The 18652-nt window shown below is 47.8% G+C and overlaps 1 protein-coding gene across 5 annotated transcripts in view; it reads right to left on the reverse strand.

Annotated features, from left to right (window-relative positions):
- The window catches only part of ATF6 (activating transcription factor 6), a 568366-nt gene that overhangs the window by 417103 nt on the left and 132611 nt on the right, over window positions 1–18652 (reverse strand). For all 5 annotated transcript variants that reach the window (XM_063940277.1, XM_063940274.1, XM_063940273.1 and 2 more), the window contains exon 6: window positions 1169–1369. In XM_063940277.1, the coding sequence (XP_063796347.1) occupies window positions 1169–1369 (201 nt within the window). The remainder of the gene's footprint in view (window positions 1–1168; window positions 1370–18652) is intronic.

Consider the following 18652-nt stretch of genomic DNA (forward strand, 5'->3'; position numbering starts at 1 on the left):
CACCAGTCTTAACAACCGGTGGGGACTCCCAGGAACTGCCAGGTCTGTTCCAGAAGTGAAATTAGTGCAATGTCACTATTGAAAGGGGAAGAAAAAAAAAGAAGATTTAAGAATACAGATGAGGGGGGGATTTTAATTCCGTCTTACTCTCCAACCATACCACCTACAAAGATGGGGGTGCCCTTGTTTGAAAGAGTGCCCCTAAAAAAAAGCTAAATTCTGATGATCACACTGATCAGCAGACATTAGCCCCATGTACAGTATAATGTAGTTCAACAAAAGTGGTAGATCTCCCTAAACTTGGCTGAAAATAAATAAGTGATATCCCCATTATAAAAAGGGGGGGGGGGGGTCTGTATTAGGCTCTTGTTTTTGTATTTACTCCTATTTTGACCATTCAAAATAAGGATTTTTTATTTTTTTTTAAACATTGGGGCCCTTTAGTACGTATTGCCTGGGTATCACCAGGCAATGTAATCCCACACAACAGAAGACATACTTTGTCCGTATATGGGTACGAGGGCACTAGGTGCCCTATCACCCACCTCATATTGATAGCTGCAACTAAATGACCACCCATATTTGAAAGTGAGGAGTCCCTACTTTCAAATTCTGTGGCCCACTAGTAAGCTTCTGTCTGGTGATCATCCAACTCTACAAAAAAAAAAAAAATAGTTTTGCATACATGGAGGAAGGGCACATTGTGCCCTACCTTACCCATATAACTAGCTCGCACACATATTGGGGCACCCTGTCTTGGAAGTGGGGAGTGTCCGCTTTCAAATAACATGCCCGCTTAGTAGTTCCCATCTGATCAGCAGGCAACCTAAACCATACCTAAATACCTATAACATTTTCCACAGATGGGGATATAAACTCCATATCTTCCCATCTTGTGTCAAAAAAAAACAACAAAAAAAACAACCCACATTTCTTGTGGTAGGTTGTCCAGTTTTTAAAACTGTAAGCCTGGTTGGGCTACCATATTCTTCCTACACTTAGTAAACGTTTAAATTAAGACAATGGAAATGGAAAAAATAATAATTTTCATTTCAAATGCAGATTTTTTTGTCAAAACTTTCACTGGCAGGGACTGATGTGAATGATTAAACATGCATCGTAAATAAAAAGTTATCAAAATAATATATTGAATATAAATTCTTTTTACCTGCTTGTGGTGCTGGCTGAATGGTAATCAGTGGATGCTGTTTCGGAAGTAGTGTAGTAAGTGGCTGAAATATAATTGTTTTAGAGGAAATTCCTGTGGATGAATGAATGCCTGCAGATGTAGGAATCAGGATGGCTTTTTGCTGTATGGATAGCTTAGGCACCACTGGAGCAAGTTTCCTCTGTCTAGTGGATGCATTACCTGCAAATGCAAAATAATGAGCATACAACACAATACAAACTAAATGAAGACACAGTTATCATAAAACATGGGAAAATTACCACAACAAAATATTACTGTGATGGGGAGACTACTACTGTTGATTAAAATAAGATTTTACTTACCGATAAATCTATTTCTCGTAGTCCGTAGTGGATGCTGGGGACTCCGTCAGGACCAGGGGGAATAGCGGCTCCGCAGGAGACAGGGCACAAAACTAAAGCTTTAGGATCAGGTGGTGTGTACTGGCTCCTCCCCCTATGACCCTCCTTCAAGCCTCAGTTAGGATACTGTGCCCGGACGAGCGTACACAATAAGGAAGGATATTGAATCCCGGGTAAGACTCATACCAGCCACACCAATCACACCGTATAACTTGTGATCTAAACCCAGTTAACAGTATGACAAACGTAGGAGCCTCTGAACAGACGGCTCACAACAAATAACAACCCGATTTTTTTGTAACAATAACTATGTACAAGTATTGCAGACAATCCGCACTTGGGATGGGCGCCCAGCATCCACTACGGACTACGAGAAATAGATTTATCGGTAAGTAAAATCTTATTTTCTCTGACGTCCTAAGTGGATGCTGGGGACTCCGTCAGGACCATGGGGATTATACCAAAGCTCCCAAACGGGCGGGAGAGTGCGGATGACTCTGCAGCACCGAATGAGAGAACTCCAGGTCCTCTTTAGCCAGGGTATCAAATTTGTAGAATTTTACAAACGTGTTCTCCCCCGACCACGTAGCTGCTCGGCAGAGTTGTAATGCCGAGACCCCTCGGGCAGCCGCCCAGGATGAGCCCACCTTCCTTGTGGAATGGGCCTTGACAGATTTAGGCTGTGGCAGGCCTGCCACAGAATGTGCAAGTTGAATTGTTGGGTGCATACAGTATAAACAGCGAGTCAGATTTTCTGACTCCAGCCGTCCTTGAAATGTATCTTTTCAATGCCCTGACAACGTCCAGCAACTTGGAATCTTCCAAATCGCTAGTAGCCGCAGGCACCACAATAGGCTGGTTCAGGTGAAACGCTGACACCACCTTAGGCAGAAACTGAGGACGCGTCCGCAGTTCTGCCCTGTCCGAATGGAAAATCAGATATGGGCTCTTATACGATAAAGCCGCCAATTCGGATACTCTCCTGGCTGAAGCCAGGGCCAGTAGCATGGTTACTTTCCATGTAAGATATTTCAAATCCACCGATTTGAGTGGCTCAAACCAATGGGATTTGAGAAAATCCAAAACTACATTCAGGTCCCACGGAGCCACCGGGGGCACAACCGGGGGCTGTATATGTAGTACTCCTTTTACAAAAGTCTGGACTTCAGGAACTGAAGCCAATTCTTTCTGGAAGAAAATCGACAGGGCCGAAATTTGAACCTTAATGGACCCCAATTTGAGGCCCATAGACAATCCTGTTTGCAGGAAATGTAGGAATCGACCCAGTTGAAATTCCTCTGTGGGGGCCTTCCTGGCCTCACACCACGCAACATATTTTCTCCAAATGCGGTGATAATGTTGTGCAGTCACCTCCTTCCTGGCTTTAACCAGTGTAGGAATGACCTCTTCTGGAATGCCTTTTTCCTTTAGAATTCGGCGTTCAACCGCCATGCCGTCAAACGCAGCCGCGGTAAGTCTTGGAATAGACACGGTCCCTGCTGAATCAGGTCCCGTCTTAGAGGTAGAGGCCACGGATTTTCCGTGAGCATCTCCTGAAGTTCCGGGTACCAAGTTCTTCTTGGCCAATCCGGAGCCACGAGTATCGTTCTTACTCCCCTTTGCCGTATAATTCTCAGTACTTTGGGTATGAGAGGCAGAGGAGGAAACACATACACTGACTGGTACACCCACGGTGTTACCAGAGCGTCCACAGCTATTGCCTGAGGGTCTCTTGACCTGGCGCAATACCTGTCCAGTTTTTTGTTGAGGCGAGACGCCATCATATCCACCTTTGGTTTTTCCCAACGGTTCACAATCATGTGGAAAACTTCTGGATGAAGTCCCCACTCTCCCGGGTGTAGATCGTGTCTGCTGAGGAAGTCTGCTTCCCAGTTGTCTACTCCCGGAATGAACACTGCTGACAGTGCTATCACATGATCTTCCGCCCAGCGAAGAATCCTTGCAGCTTCTGCCATTGCTCTCCTGCTTCTTGTGCCGCCCTGTCTGTTTACGTGAGCGACTGCCGTGATGTTGTCCGACTGGATCAACACCGGCTGACCCTGAAGCAGGGGTTTTGCCAGGCTTAGAGCATTGTAAATTGCTCTTAGCTCCAGTATATTTATATGAAGAGACATCTCCAGGCTTGACCATACTCCCTGGAAGTTTCTTCCCTCTGTGACCGCTCCCCAGCCTCTCAGACTGGCATCCGTGGTCACCAGGACCCAGTCCTGTATGCCGAATCTGCGGCCCTCTAACAGATGAGCACTCTGCAACCACCACAGAAGAGACACCCTTGTCCGTGGCGATAAGGTTATCCGCTGATGCATCTGCAGATGCGATCCGGACCATTTGTCCAGCAGATCTCACTGAAAAGTTTGTGCGTGGAATCTGCCGAATGGAATTGCTTCGTAAGAAGCCACCATCTTTCCCAGGACTCTTGTGCATTGATGCACAGACACTTTTCCTGGTTTTAGGAGGTTCCTGACAAGTTCGGATAACTCCTTGGCTTTCTCCTCCGGAAGAAACACCTTTTTCTGAACCGTGTCCAGAATCATTCCCAGGAACAGCAGACGTGTTGTCGGGGTCAACTGAGATTTTGGAAAATTCAGAATCCACCCGTGTTGTTGAAGCACTACTTGGGTTAGTGCTACTCCGTCCTCCAGCTGTTCTCTGGACCTTGCCCTTATCAGGAGATCGTCCAAGTAAGGGATAATTAATACGCCTCTTCTTCGCAGAAGAATCATCATTTCGGCCATTACCTTGGTAAAGACCCGAGGTGCCGTGGACAATCCAAACGGCAGCGTCTGAAACTGATGACAGTTTTGCACCACGAACCTGAGGTACCCTTGATGTGAAGGGCAATTGGGACATGCAGGTAAGCATCCTTTATGTCCAGGGACACCATAAAGTCCCCTTCTTCCAGATTCGCTATCACTGCTCTGAGTGATTCCATCTTGAACTTGAATTTTTGTATGTACAGGTTCAAAGATTTCAGATTTAGAATAGGTCTTACCGAGCCGTCCGGCTTCGGTACCACAAATAGCGTGGAGTAATACCCCTTTCCCTGTTGTAGGAGGGGTACCTTGACTATCACCTGCTGAGAAAACAGCTTGTGAATGGCTTCCAATACCGTCGCCCTGTCTGAGGGAGACGTTGGCAAAGCAGACTTTAGGAACCGGCGAGGGGGAGACTTCTCGAATTCCAACCTGTAACCCTGAGATACTACCTGCAGGATCCAAGGGTCCACCTGTGAGCAAGCCCACTGTGTGCTGAAATTCCTGAGTCGACCCCCCACCGCTCCTGAGTCCGCTTGTACAGCCCCAGCGTCATGCTGAGGGCTTTGCAGAACCCTGGGAGGGCTTCTGTTCCTGGGCAGGGGCTGCTTGCTGCCCTCTCTTACCCCTTCCTCTGCCCCGGGGCAGATATGACTGTCCTTTTGCCCTCTTGTTCTTATAGGACCGAAAGGACTGCGGCTGAAAAGACGGTGTCTTTTTCTGTTGGGAGGGGGTCTGAGGTAAAAAGGTGGATTTTCCGGCAGTTGCCGTGGCCACCAGATCCGATAGACCTACGCCAAATAATTCCTCCCCTTTATACGGCAATACTTCCATATGTCGTTTGGAATCCGCATCACCTGACCACTGTCGCGTCCATAAACTTCTTCTGGCAGATATGGACATCGCACTTACTCTCGATGCCAGAGTGCAAATATCCCTCTGAGCATCTCGCATATAAAGAAAAGCATCCTTTAATTGCTCTATAGTCAATAAAATACTGTCCCTATCCAGGGTATCAATATTTTCAGTCAGGGAATCCGACCAGACCACCCCAGCACTGCACATCCAGGCTGAGGCGATGGCTGGTCGCAGTATAACACCAGAATGTGTGTATATACTCTTTAGGGTAGTTTCCAGCCTCCTATCAGCTGGATCCTTGAGGGCGGCCGTATCAGGAGACGGTAACGCCACTTGTTTTGATAAGCGTGTGAGCGCCTTATCCACCCTAGGGGGTGTTTCCCAGCGCGCCCTAACCTCTGGCGGGAAAGGGTATAATGCCAATAACTTTTTTGAAATTAGCACTTTTCTATCTGGGTTAACCCACGCTTCATCACATACATCATTCAATTCCTCTGATTCAGGAAAAACTACAGGTAGTTTTTTCACCCCCCCACATAATACCCCTTTTTGTGGTACTTGCAGTATCAGAGATATGCAAAGCCTCCTTCATTGCCGTGATCATATAACGTGTGGCTCTACTTGAAAATACGTTTGTTTCTTCACCGTCGACACTAGATTCAGTGTCCGTGTCTGGGTCTGTGTCGACCGACTGAGGTAAAGGGCGTTTTACAGCCCCTGACGGTGTCTGAGACGCCTGGGCAGGTACCAACTGGTTTTCCGGCCGTCTCATGTCGTCAACTGATTTTTGTAATGTGCCGACATTATCACGTAATTCCATAAACAAAGCCATCCATTCCGGTGTCGACTCCCTGGGGGGTGACATCACCATTACCGGCAATTGCTCTGCCTCCACACCAACATCGTCCTCATACATGTCGACACACACGTACCGACACACAGCAGACACACAGGGAATGCTTTTATCGAAGACAGGACCCCACTAGCCCTTTGGGGAGACAGAGGGAGAGTTTGCCAGCACACACCCAAGCGCTATAATATATATGGGAACAACCTTATATAAGTGTTGTATCCTTATAGCAGCTTAAATATATAAAATATCGCCAAAAAAGTGCCCCCCCTCTCTGTTTTACCCTGTTTCTGTAGTGCAGTGCAGGGGAGAGTCCTGGGAGCCTTCCTCACAGCGGAGCTGAGCAGGAAAATGGCGCTGTGTGCTGAGGAGAATAAGCCCCGCCCCCTATTCCGGCGGGCTTTTCTCCCGTAGTTTGTAATATCTGGCAGGGGTTAAATACATCCATATAGCCTCAAGGGCTATATGTGATGTATTTTTTAGCCATAAAAGGTATTTACATTGCTGCCCAGGGCGCCCCCAGCAGCGCCCTGCACCCTCCGTGACCGTTGGTGAGAAGTGTGTGACAAACAATGGCGCACAGCTGCAGTGCTGTGCGCTACCTTCAAGAAGACTGAAGAGCCTTCTGCCGCCGGTTTCTGGACCTTCAATCTTCAGCATCTGCAAGGGGGGTCGGCGGCGCGGCTCCGGGACGAACCCCAGGGTGAGACCTGTGTTCCGACTCCCTCTGGAGCTAATGGTGTCCAGTAGCCTAAGAAGCCAATCCATCCTGCACGCAGGTGAGTTGAACTTCTCTCCCCTAAGTCCCTCGATGCAGTGAGCCTGTTGCCAGCAGGACTCACTGAAAATAAAAAACCTATAAACTTTTTCTAAGCAGCTCCTTAAGAGAGCCACCTAGATTGCACCCTGCTCGGACGGGCACAAAAACCTAACTGAGGCTTGGAGGAGGGTCATAGGGGGAGGAGCCAGTACACACCACCTGATCCTAAAGCTTTAGTTTTGTGCCCTGTCTCCTGCGGAGCCGCTATTCCCCCTGGTCCTGACGGAGTCCCCAGCATCCACTTAGGACGTCAGAGAAAATAGGGATAACATAATAAATACGTTGGACACATTTCTAATTCCTTTATTTACATAAAAACATTGAGGCATTACTGTATAATCAAGGATAACTACAAGTATTTATTTATTTTTTAAACTAAAGGAGATTCTTATGGGCAGATGTATTAAGCATGGAGATAGCGTTATCTATCTAGGGGGTGTTTTGCATCCCCTCGTGTCCATAGGCCCCCAGTATAAAATAACTTCTTACTCCCTATTGACAATAGATCCCCCACACCTCAAAATACATGATTTATAAACCAACCCCCTTTTTGCATCATCCCCCCAATACCCTGTGAACAAGTTAGGTTTTTTTGTTTTTTTTATGGAAAAAAAGTGCAACGTGTCGGGCGCTAGTATTCTGATAGTTGTAAAAAAAAAATATTGTCTGCCTTCACAATGTGGACCTGGGAATCGACCAAAATTGATGAAGACAAACAAGTAGATATAATAAAGGCGTTCATGAAAAAATTGTCAGCCTCTGATTTGATACAAATGTACAATTAGCAATTTATTAAAAAAGAAATTAAAAACAATTTGAAGTGGCTAATTAACCACACTAAAAAAACATGTAACACATGCACAACAGGGAACAGCATAAGTCTTAATAGCTCCACATGCAAGCTAGCAGGTTGCTTGTTAGTTAAATTCTCTTCTCTTATAATAGGATTTTAATAACCTACCGGTAAATCCTTTTCTCGTAGTCCGTAGAGGATGCTGGGGTCCATTTTAGTACCATGGGGTATAGACGGTTCCGCAGGAGCCTTCGGCACTTTAAGACTTTTCAACAGTGTGAACTGGCTCCTCCCTCTATGCCCCTCCTCCAGACCTCAGTATAGGAACTGTGCCCGAGGAGACGGACAACTTCGAGAGAAGAATTTACATTAAACTAGTGGAGAGATTCACACCAGCTCACACCATACAAAACATGCCGCCTAACATGGCTTTCAACATAAACTATGCTAACGTGCATGCATAACGCAACAGCTGTGAACATCTTAACACATGAGAACCTGTGAAAAAAGCTAAAACGTAATTCTGCAGGAAAAATGAGCACTGGGCGGGTGCCCAGCATCCTCTATGGACTATGAGAAAAGGATTTACTGGTAGGTAATTAAAACCCTATTTTCTCTTACATCCTAGAGGATGCTAGTGTCCATTTTAGTACCATGGGGATGTACCAAAGCTCCCAGTACGGGCGGTAAAGTGCTAATGTTCCTGTAGAACTGACTGACCAAACTGAAGGTCGTCAGCAGCCCAGGTGTCAAACCTGTAAAACTTAGCAAACATGTTTGCCCCGACCAAGTAGCTGCTCGGCAAATTTGCAACGCCGAGACACCCCAGGCAGCCGCCCAGGAAGAACCCTCTTTCCTTGGAGAGTGGGCCTTTACCGAACTTGGTAACGGCAATCCTGACGTGGAATAAGCGTGCTGAATGGTATCTCTGATCCAGCGCGCAATAGTCTGCTTAGAAGCAGGACCCCCGATCTTGTTGGGGTCAGAGAGGACAAACAAAGATTCTGTTTTCCTTATCCGAGCCGTTCTTGCAACATAAGTCCTCCACGCTCTGACGACATCCAAGGACTATTGAAAACGGCTGAGGTGTCAGAAGCCACTGGCACCACCACAGGTTGGCTGATATGGAAATAAGACACAACCTTTGGAAGAAAATGCTGACGCGTCCGCAGTTCAGCTCTATCTTCATGAAAAATCAAATAAGGACTCTTGTGTGACAGATCCCCTAATTCAGACACTCGTCTGCCTGAGGCCAAGGCCAACAGCATGACCACTTTCCAAGTGAGAAACTTCTACCTATTGTAGAGGCTCAAACAAGTCCGATTTAAGGAACTGCAACACCACATTAAGATCCCATGGCGCCGCAGGAGGCACAAAGGGAGGTTGGATGCACAGAACCCCCTTCACGAACGTCTGGACCTCAAGGAAGGGAAGCCAATTGTTTCTGAAAGAAAATGGACAAGGCCGAAATTTGGACTTTGATAGACCCTAATCTCAAGCCAGCACCCACACCCGCCTGTAGAAATAGGAGAAGACGTCCTAATTGAAACTCCACCGCAGGAGACTTCTTGGATTCACAAAAAGATACATATTTTCTCCAAATACGATGGTAATGTTTGGACGTTACCCCTTTCCTGGCCAGAATAAGTGTGGCAATGACTTCCTTGGGAATACCCTTACGGGCTAGGATCTGGCGCTCAACAGCTATGCCGTCAAACGCAGCAGCGGTAAGTCTTGATAAACAAACGGCCCCTGCTGAAGCAGGTCCTCGCGAAGAAGAGGCTGAGGATCTTCCAGTAATAAATCCTGAAGATCTGGATACCAAGCCCTCCTTGGCCAGTCTGGAGCAATGAGAGATGCTCGAACCCTTGTTCTTCTGATGATCTTGAGTACTTTTGGTATTAGTGGAAGTGGAGGGAACAGATACACCGACTGAAAAACACCCACTGGGTCACCAGTGCATCCACTGCTATTGCTTGTGGGTCTCTCGACCTTGAACAATATTTCTGAAGCTTCTTGTTGAGACGTGATGCTATCATATCTACTTGAGGAACGCCCCAACGATCTGCTACCTCTGCAAAGACTTCTGGGTGGAGGCCCCATTCTCCTAAATGGAGATAGTGTCTGCTGAGGAAGTCTGCTTCCCAGTTGTCCACTCCCGGAATGAAAATTGCCGACAGAGCTTTTGCATGTCTTTCTGCCCAGAGGAGTATCTCTGTCACCTCTGCCATTGCCGCTCTGCTTTTTGTTCCGCCCTGGCGGTTTATGTAAGCTACTGCCGTTACATTGCCTGACTGGATCTGTATGGGACGACCTTGAAGAAGGTGTGCCGCTTGATGAAGGCTGTTGTACACAGCTCTCAATTCCAGAATGTTTATGTGAAGAAGTACTTCTTGACTTGACCATCGTCCTTGGAAGCTTTCCCCTTGCGTGACTGCTCCCCAACCTCGGAGGCTTGCATCTGTGGTCACCAGGATCCAAGTCTGAATCCCGAACCTGCCTCCCTCCAGGAGGTGAGAACTTTGAAGCCATCACAAGTGTGAAATTCTGGCTTTTGTTGACAGGATTATCCTCCGGTGCATGTGTCGGTGCGATCCGCACCATTTGTCCAGTAGGTCCCATTGGAACACTCTGGCGTGGAATCGGCCAAATTGTAGAGCCTCGTAGGCCGCTATCATCTTCCCCAGCAGGCAGATGCACTGATGAATCGATACTGCTGGATTTAAAACTTGACCATCCTCTGGATCTCCAGAGCCTTGTCCACCGGTAGGAATACTTTCTGTGATTCCGTGTCCAATATCATTCCTAGAAATGATAACCTCATTGTGGGTTCTAATTGTGATTTTGGAAGGTTTATGGTCCAACCGTGCTGTTGAAGCACCGTCAGGGAAAGTGCAATGTTCTGAACTAGTTTCTCCCTGGATCTCGCTTTTATGAGGAGATCGTCCAAGTATGGAATGACTGACTCCTTTCTTGAGAAGAAGAACCATCATCTCCACCATCACCTTGGTGAATATTCTCGGAGCCGTGGAGAGCCCGAAAGGCAATGTTTGGAACTGGTAGTGGCAGTCCTGCACCGCAAACCTCAGGTATGCCTGATGCGGCGGGTAGATGGGAACATGTAAATAAGCATCTTTGATGTCCATCGATACCAGAAATTCCTTTTCCTCCAAGCTGGAGATCACCGCTCTCAGGGATTCCATCTTGAATTTGAACCTTTATATACATGGATTTCAGCGTATTTTCCATTTTACGATCTGACGGATCCTTCAAAGCTGTTGCCCCCCGGTACTGGTAATGCCATCTTCTTTGACAGTCTGGAGAGAGAAGAGTCTACCAGAGGAGGATGTTCCCATTTTTCCGTCATAATGTTCGGAATAGGGTATGTAGAAAGAAACCTCTTTGGAACCTGAAATAGTTTGTCTGGGCGTTTCCAAGCTTCAGGCAAAAGTTCAGCTAGTTTTCGCAAGAAGGAAAAAGTCATAAAATGTCTGGGGAGTCTGAAGTCACCGTGTCAGTGATGTTCAAAACTTGACAGACTGCCAAGGTAAGAGCTTCTATGCCTTGAACATCCTCGCATGAAGTGGTATATTCATTGATAGACACGTCGGCGACCTCCCCTTCTTCTTCTTCTTCCTCATCACCCGGCATTCCTCATCCAACTAAAGAATAGCCGGTAGAGCTATTTTCTTTGTAGGACGCACAGGCACTGCTAGAGTGTGCCTGGTCGAATAATCCATCAGCTTCACCAGACCTTCCACCAACTTGGCTAGCCCTGCTGCCCAGGCTGGTTCTCCAGGGAGAGAAGAGGGCAAATAATCCAAGGAAGAGCCGTCTGCTCTGGCTGATTCCCAATCTCTGCGGGAGACGGACAATTCAGATGTGAGATCCGCCGAAACACCTGCCAAGACTGACGCCCAAGCAGGTACTCGCATGAGCCACGTCTTCTGGCGTGCAGGCAGAACATACCGTGGAACCATCCCAGGATGCCCGAGACAACTTTTTACTGCATCTTGTGCATACAAAAAACTTCTGTAAAGTTTTTGGCACTGTACCCTTGCCAGTCATTGCGGTTCTGGTCCTGAGAGAACAGTCTCCCGGACACGCAAACACACCACTGTAGTGACAGATATGAAGGAAGGAGCTGGCAGGTAGGGTAGAGGAAGAGAGCACACACTCAGCCACAGAGGCTCTTTACCCTTTAGATTACAGCTATAAGTCCCCTCACCATGTCCAATTGACCCTCGTGAACTCACAACCTCCAGTGGTCTGATGAGATCTGGAATATTGGTGGAGGGCAGGAATTCAGTGATTACTGGTCTCCTCTAGCTGTAAAAAAGCTGCAGAGGAAGAAGTCAGAGCGCGCGTTGAGCTACAGGAGCCTGCTTGGAAGCCTGCGCTGAATAAGCTCCACCCCTTATTCAGCCGCCTGGGACACGCTTAGCGCCATTATTTGCCTGGACCGGGTATCCGCAGGCTGAATGTGAAAGCCTATATCTGCAGGGCGCTGGCTGCAACAGCCGCGACTAGTCTGCATGTCAGCAAATTACCTCTCGCGCTGCCCCTCATGTGGGTTACTTAGAAGCTGGAGGATACCAGCCGCGGGCGGTTAGCCGGTCCTGGACAGATCCCCCTCTTACTATGCCGCTTCACTGTGGCAAATATGAAGCAGGAAGTAATCTCTTACCCCCGCTACACCACGCATCGGTGCGTCCCCCTTACTAGGGTTCCCGCGGAGCGCGGCGAGCAGCGGGGACGATGGCAGTAGTTTTTGAGTAGAAACCCTGACAATCCTCTGACCGTCCGGCTGCTTGAGGACCCGTAGCCCACCTTTTAATAGGTGGCGGAGGGCCTCCCTGAGGTGTTCTTTTCTGTTGACTGCTGGAGCTCCAGCAGAATGTGACCGGCTCCCTTGGCACATTAAAAAAAACAAGGGCTGATGGGGGATAGAGAGGGAGGAGTCTGCACACTCTAAGAAAAACTGTAAAGTTCCAGCTCCCGACAGCCATCCGTCTATCTCCAGTGTCTCCAGCGATTAAGTTTTATCAAGGTTTTCATAGAAGCCTACATGAATTTTGTGTAATAACGGATGGTGACAGAACACGATATAGTAGAACTCATAGCTAATCCTTTGTTCGCATTAAAAAAAAAAAAAAAAGATTGGTAATAAATGTAATTTTGGTTAAGACATAAATTACCATTTACACAAGTGATCATAATCAAGAATAACTTTCTGCCTGGAGGAAAGAAAGTCAACTCCCTTAACCACTTAACTGACGATTTATTTTGCCAAAAACCGCTCCGAAATTCTCTTTCCTGCTGCTGCTAACACTCTCTATCTGACTGGTCGCATCCTGTGCGACCAGGTCAGATAGAGCACTTGCAGGCATGGTCGCATCTGATGCGACCATGCCAGGCAAGTGGTTAACCTATAAAAGAAACTTTACGTTTATGGTGGAATCAAATTTTAAGTTTTTGCAAAACTAGCTGTGGAAGTATAGACATAGGCAGGCAAGTTATTTTCTTATTTTGGTTCCTATTGTATGACTAATGTAACTCACAGTTGAAATAGAAATTTTGTGATAAAGGTTGTATGCCTCACAAATGATTTGTGGAGTCACTTTCCTTTGTAATAAGATTCCAACCAAAAGAACTGAAATTAATCATGGAAAAAAATAAGATTTTACTCACCGGTAAATCTATTTCTCGTAGTCCGTAGTGGATGCTGGGTACTCCGTAAGGACCATGGGGAATAGACGGGCTCCGCAGGAGACTGGGAACTCTAAAGAAAGATTTAGTACTATCTGGTGTGCACTGGCTCCTCCCTCTATGCCCCTCCTCCAGACCTCAGTTAAGGAAACTGTGCCCGGAAGAGCAGACATTATAAGGAAAGGATTTAGGAATCCCGGGTAAGACTCATACCAGCCACACCAATCACACAGTATAACTTGTGATACACTTATCCAGTTAACGGTATGAACAACAACAGGGCATCAAACAATGGATGCCAACATAACATAACCCATTATTAAGCAATAACTATATACACGTATTGCAGAAAGTCCGCACTAGGGACGGGCGCCCAGCATTCACTACGGACTACGAGAAATAGATTTACCGGTGAGTAAAATCTTATTTTCTCTAACGTCCTAGTGGATGCTGGGGACTCCGTAAGGACCATGGGGATTATACCAAAGCTCCCAAACGGGCGGGAGAGTGCTGATGACTCTGCAGCACCGAATGGGCAAACTCAAGGTCCTCCTCAGCCAGGGTATCAAACTTGTAGAATTTTTCAAATGTGTTTGAACCCGACCAAGTAGCAGCTCGGCAAAGCTGTAAAGCCGAGACCCCTCGGGCAGCCGCCCAAGAAGAGCCCACCTTCCTTGTGGAATGGGCTTTCACTGATTTTGGACGCGGCAATCCAGCCGCAGAATGAGCCCGCTGAATCGTGTTACAGATCCAGCGGGCAACGGTTTGCTTTGAAGCAGGAGCACCCAACTTGTTGGGGGCATACAGGATAAACAGCGAGTCAGATTTCCTGATTCCAGCCATTCTGGCTACATAAATCTTCAAAGCCCTGACTACATCTAGTAACCTGGAATCCTCCAAGTCACGAGTAGCCGCAGGCACTACAATAGGTTGGTTCAAATGAAAAGATGACACCACCTTTGGCAGAAATTGGGGACGAGTCCGCAATTCTGCCCTGTCCATATGAAAAACCAGATAGGGGATTTTACATGACAAAGCCGCCAATTCTGACACACGCCTAGCCGAAGCTAAGGCCAATAGCATGACCACCTTCCACGTGAGATACTTTAGCTCCACGGTCTTAAGTGGTTCAAACCAGTGGGATTTCAGGAAACCCAACACCACGTTGAGATCCCAAGGTGCCACTGGTGGCACAAAAGGGGGCTGAATATGCAGCACTCCCTTAACAAACGTCTGAACTTCAGGAAGAGACGCCAGTTCCTTTTGAAAGAAAATGGATAGGGCCGAAATCTGGACCTTTATGGATCCCAACTTCAAGCCCATAGTCACTCCAGACTGTAGAAAGTGCAGAAATCTGCCCAGTTGGAATTCCTCCGTAGGGGCCTTCCTGGCCTCACACCAAGCAACATATTTTCGCCATATGCGGTGATAATGCTTTGCTGTCACGTCCTTCCTAGCCTTTATCAGCGTAGGAATAACTTCCTCCGGAATGCCCTTTTCCCGCTAGGATCCGGCGTTCAACCGCCATGCCGTCAAACGCAGCCGCGGTAAGTCTTGGAACAGGCAGGGCCCCTGTTGCAACAGGTCCTGTCTGAGAGGCAGAGGCCATGGGACCTTCTTGGCCAATCCGGAACAATGAGTATTGTTCTCACTCCTCTTCTTCTTACGATTCTCAGCACCTTGGGTATGAGAGGAAGAGGAGGAAACACATAGACCGACTGGAACACCCACGGTGTTACCAGGGCGTCCACAGCTATCGCCTGAGGGTCTCTTGACCTGGCGCAATACCGTTGTAGCTTTTTGTTGAGACGGGACGCCATCATGTCTACCTGTGGCAGTTCCTATCGATTTGTAATCTGAATGAAGACTTCGTGATTAGGTCCCCACTCTCCCGGGTGAAGGTCATGCCTGCTGAGGAAGTCTGCTTCCCAGTTGTCCACCCCCGGAATGAACACTGCTGACAGTGCTTGCACGTGATTCTCCGCCCACCAAAGAATCCTGGTGGCTTCCGCCATCGCGACTCTGCTTCTTGTGCCGCCCTGGCGGTTTACATGAGCCACCGCGGTGATGTTGTCTGACTGAATCAGCACCGGTTGGTTGCGAAGCAGGGGCTCCGCTTGACTCAGGGCGTTGAATATGGCCCTTAGTTCCAGGATATTTAAGTGCAGACAAGCCTCCTGACTTGACCACAACCCTTGGAAGTTTCTTCCCTGAGTGACTGCTGCCCCTCACCCTCGGAGGCTCGCATCCGTGGTCACCAGGACCCAGTCCTGTATGCCGAACCTGCGGCCCTCGAGAAGGTGAGCACTCTGTAGCCACCACAGAAGAGACACCCTGGCCCTGGGGGACAGGGTGATCAGCCGATGCATCTGAAGATGCGATCCGGACCATTTGTCCAACAGATCCCATTGAAAGATCCTCGCATGGAACCTGCCGAAGGGAATGGCTTCGTACGATGCCACCATCTTTCCCAGGACTCGCGTGCAGTGATGCACCGACACCTGTTTCGGTTTTAAGAGGTCTCTGACTAGAGTCACAAGCTCTTGAGCCTTCTCCGTCGGGAGAAACACCTTCTTCTGGTCTGTGTCCAGAATCATGCCCAGAAAGGGCAGACGCGTCGTAGGAATCAGCTGCGACTTTGGGATATTCAGAATCCAGCCATGCTGTTGCAACACTTCCTGAGAGTGCGCTACGCTGATCTGCAACTGCTCCCTTGACCTCGTCTTTATGAGGAGATCGTCCAAGTATGGGATAACTGTGACTCCTTGCTTTCTCAGGATCACCATCATTTCTGCCATTACCTTGGTAAATATTCTCGGTGCCGTGGAGAGCCCAAACGGCAACGTCTGGAATTGGTAATGACAGTCCTGTACCACAAATCTGAGGTACTCCTGATGAGGCGGATAAATGGGGACATGCAAGTAAGCATCCTTGATGTCCAGAGACACCATAAAATCCCCCTCTTCCAGGCTTGCAATGACCGCTCTGAGCGATTCCATTTTGAACTTGAATCTTTTCAGATAAATGTTCAGGGACTTTAAATTTAATATAGGTCTGACCGAACCGTCCGGTTTCGGTACCACAAACATTGTGGAATAGTATCCCTTTTCCCTGTTGAAGAAGGGGAACCTTTACCACCACCTGATGGAGAAATAGCTTGTGAATTGCCGCTACCACTATTTCCCTTTTTTATGGGGGAAGCTGGCAGGGCCGATTTTAGGTAACGTTGAGGGGGCATCACCTCGAATTCCAGCTTGTATCCCTAAGACACAATCTGTATAGCCCAGGGATCCACCTGTGAGTGAACCCACTGGTGGCTGAAATGTCGGAGACGCGCCCCCACCGCTCCTGGCTCCACCCGTGGAGCCCCAGCGTCATGCGGTGGATTTAGTGGAAGCCGGGGAGGACTTCTGTTCCTGGGAACTAGCTGTAAGGTGCAGCTTTTTTCCTCTACCCCTGCCTCTAGCAAGAAAGGAAACGCCTCTGACCTTCTTGCTTCTTTGTGCGCGAAAGGACTGCATTCGGTAATACGGTGCTTTCTTAGGTTGTGAGGGAATATATGGCAAAAAGTTTGACTTCCCAGCAGTAGCTGTGGAAACCAGGTCCGAGAGACCGTCCCCAAACAATTCCTCACCCTTGTAAGGTAACACCTCCATGTGTTTTTTGGAGTCGGCATCACCTGTCCACTGCCGAGTCCGCAGGACCCTCCTGGCAGAAATTGACATTGCATTAATTCTAGAGCCCAGTAGGCAAATGTCCCTTCTGGGCATTCCTCATATATAGGACAGTGTCTTTTATATGCCCCAGGGTCAGCATAATGGTATCCATTTCCTCAGACAGATTATCTGTCCACGCTGCTACAGCACTACACATCCACGCCGACGCAATTGCCGGCCTCAGTAGAGTCCCTGAATGTGTATAAACAGATTTCAGGATACTTTCCTGCTTTCTATCTGCAGGATCCTGTAGGGTGGCCGTATCCTGCGACGGCAGGGCCACCTTCTTAGATAAGCGTGTGAGAGCTTTATCTACCCTAGGGGAGGATTCCCAGCGCACCCTGTCCTCTGGCGGGAAAGGGTACGCCATAAGTAACCTTTTGGAAATCAGGACTTTCTTATCTGGGGAATCCCACGCTCTTTCACATAACTCATTTAACTCATGTGAAGGGGGAAAAGTCACCTCTTGCTTTTTCTCCCCATAAATATAAACCCTCTTGTCAGGGACAGGGTTTACCTCTGATATGTGTAAAACATCCTTCATCGCTATAATCATGTAGCGTATAGCTTTTGTCATTTTCGGTTGCAATTTTGCATCATCGTCGTCGACACTGGAGTCAGAATCCGTGTCGACATCTGTGTCAACCATTTTGGATAGTGGGCGCTTTTGAGACCCTGAGGGCCTCTGCGCTGTAGGATCAGGCATGGGTTGAGACCCTGACTGGCCCGAGGTATCAGCTTTATCCAACCTTTTATGTAAGGAGTTTACATTATCATTTAACACCTTCCATATATCCATCCAATCAGGTGTCGGCACCGTCCGCGGCGACACGTCAGTCAACTGCACTTGCTCTGCCTCCACATAGCCCTCTTCGTCAAACATGTCGACACACGCGTACCGACACACCACACACACAGGGGAAGCTCTAAATGAGGACAGGACCCCCACAAGGTAGTACAGAAAAAAATAGGAATAAATCGTGCGCAATGTCAAACAGCAGCTGGTAATGTCTCAAAGGCTCCTAGAGGTTTCCTTCACCCCTCACCCACAAAGTGCAAAACGAAATAGAAATTGGAGACTGAGACTTAACTAGCGCTTCTGGTTCCTGATGATAGTTGTTTTCCACAGGCTTCCGTCACTCACGGATATAAACCGTAAAAATATAAATATAAAGTGCATATAGTGAAATAACGTTTTTAATCGCATAAAATATAGCACACATTAAAAAGAACAATGGTCAGATATTGCACAATTCCCTTCAAGCAGCACAAGATAGACAGGCTAATTACCGGATCATTTAGAACTGTGGTTAAGCAGTTCTAACAGCGCATGGGAGATGGTATGGGGATTTCCGGATAATCCCACCACATACACGTCAGTTCTTACTGGATACCGGTCCTTGTGTCCGTCCTTCAGCTTGTTGGGAGATAACCTACGCGTTTCCACCCCGTGCTGGGGTCTTTTTCAAGGTTCAAAAGTCTGAATGCTGACCTCCCCATTCAGACTATTATTTAAATGTCCACAGCACCAATAGAAATCCTGATCGCCCAGCTGGACCCTATACATAATCAGAACTACTA

Source organism: Pseudophryne corroboree, chromosome 9 (assembly GCF_028390025.1).
Source record: "Pseudophryne corroboree isolate aPseCor3 chromosome 9, aPseCor3.hap2, whole genome shotgun sequence".
NCBI lineage: Eukaryota > Metazoa > Chordata > Amphibia > Anura > Myobatrachidae > Pseudophryne > Pseudophryne corroboree.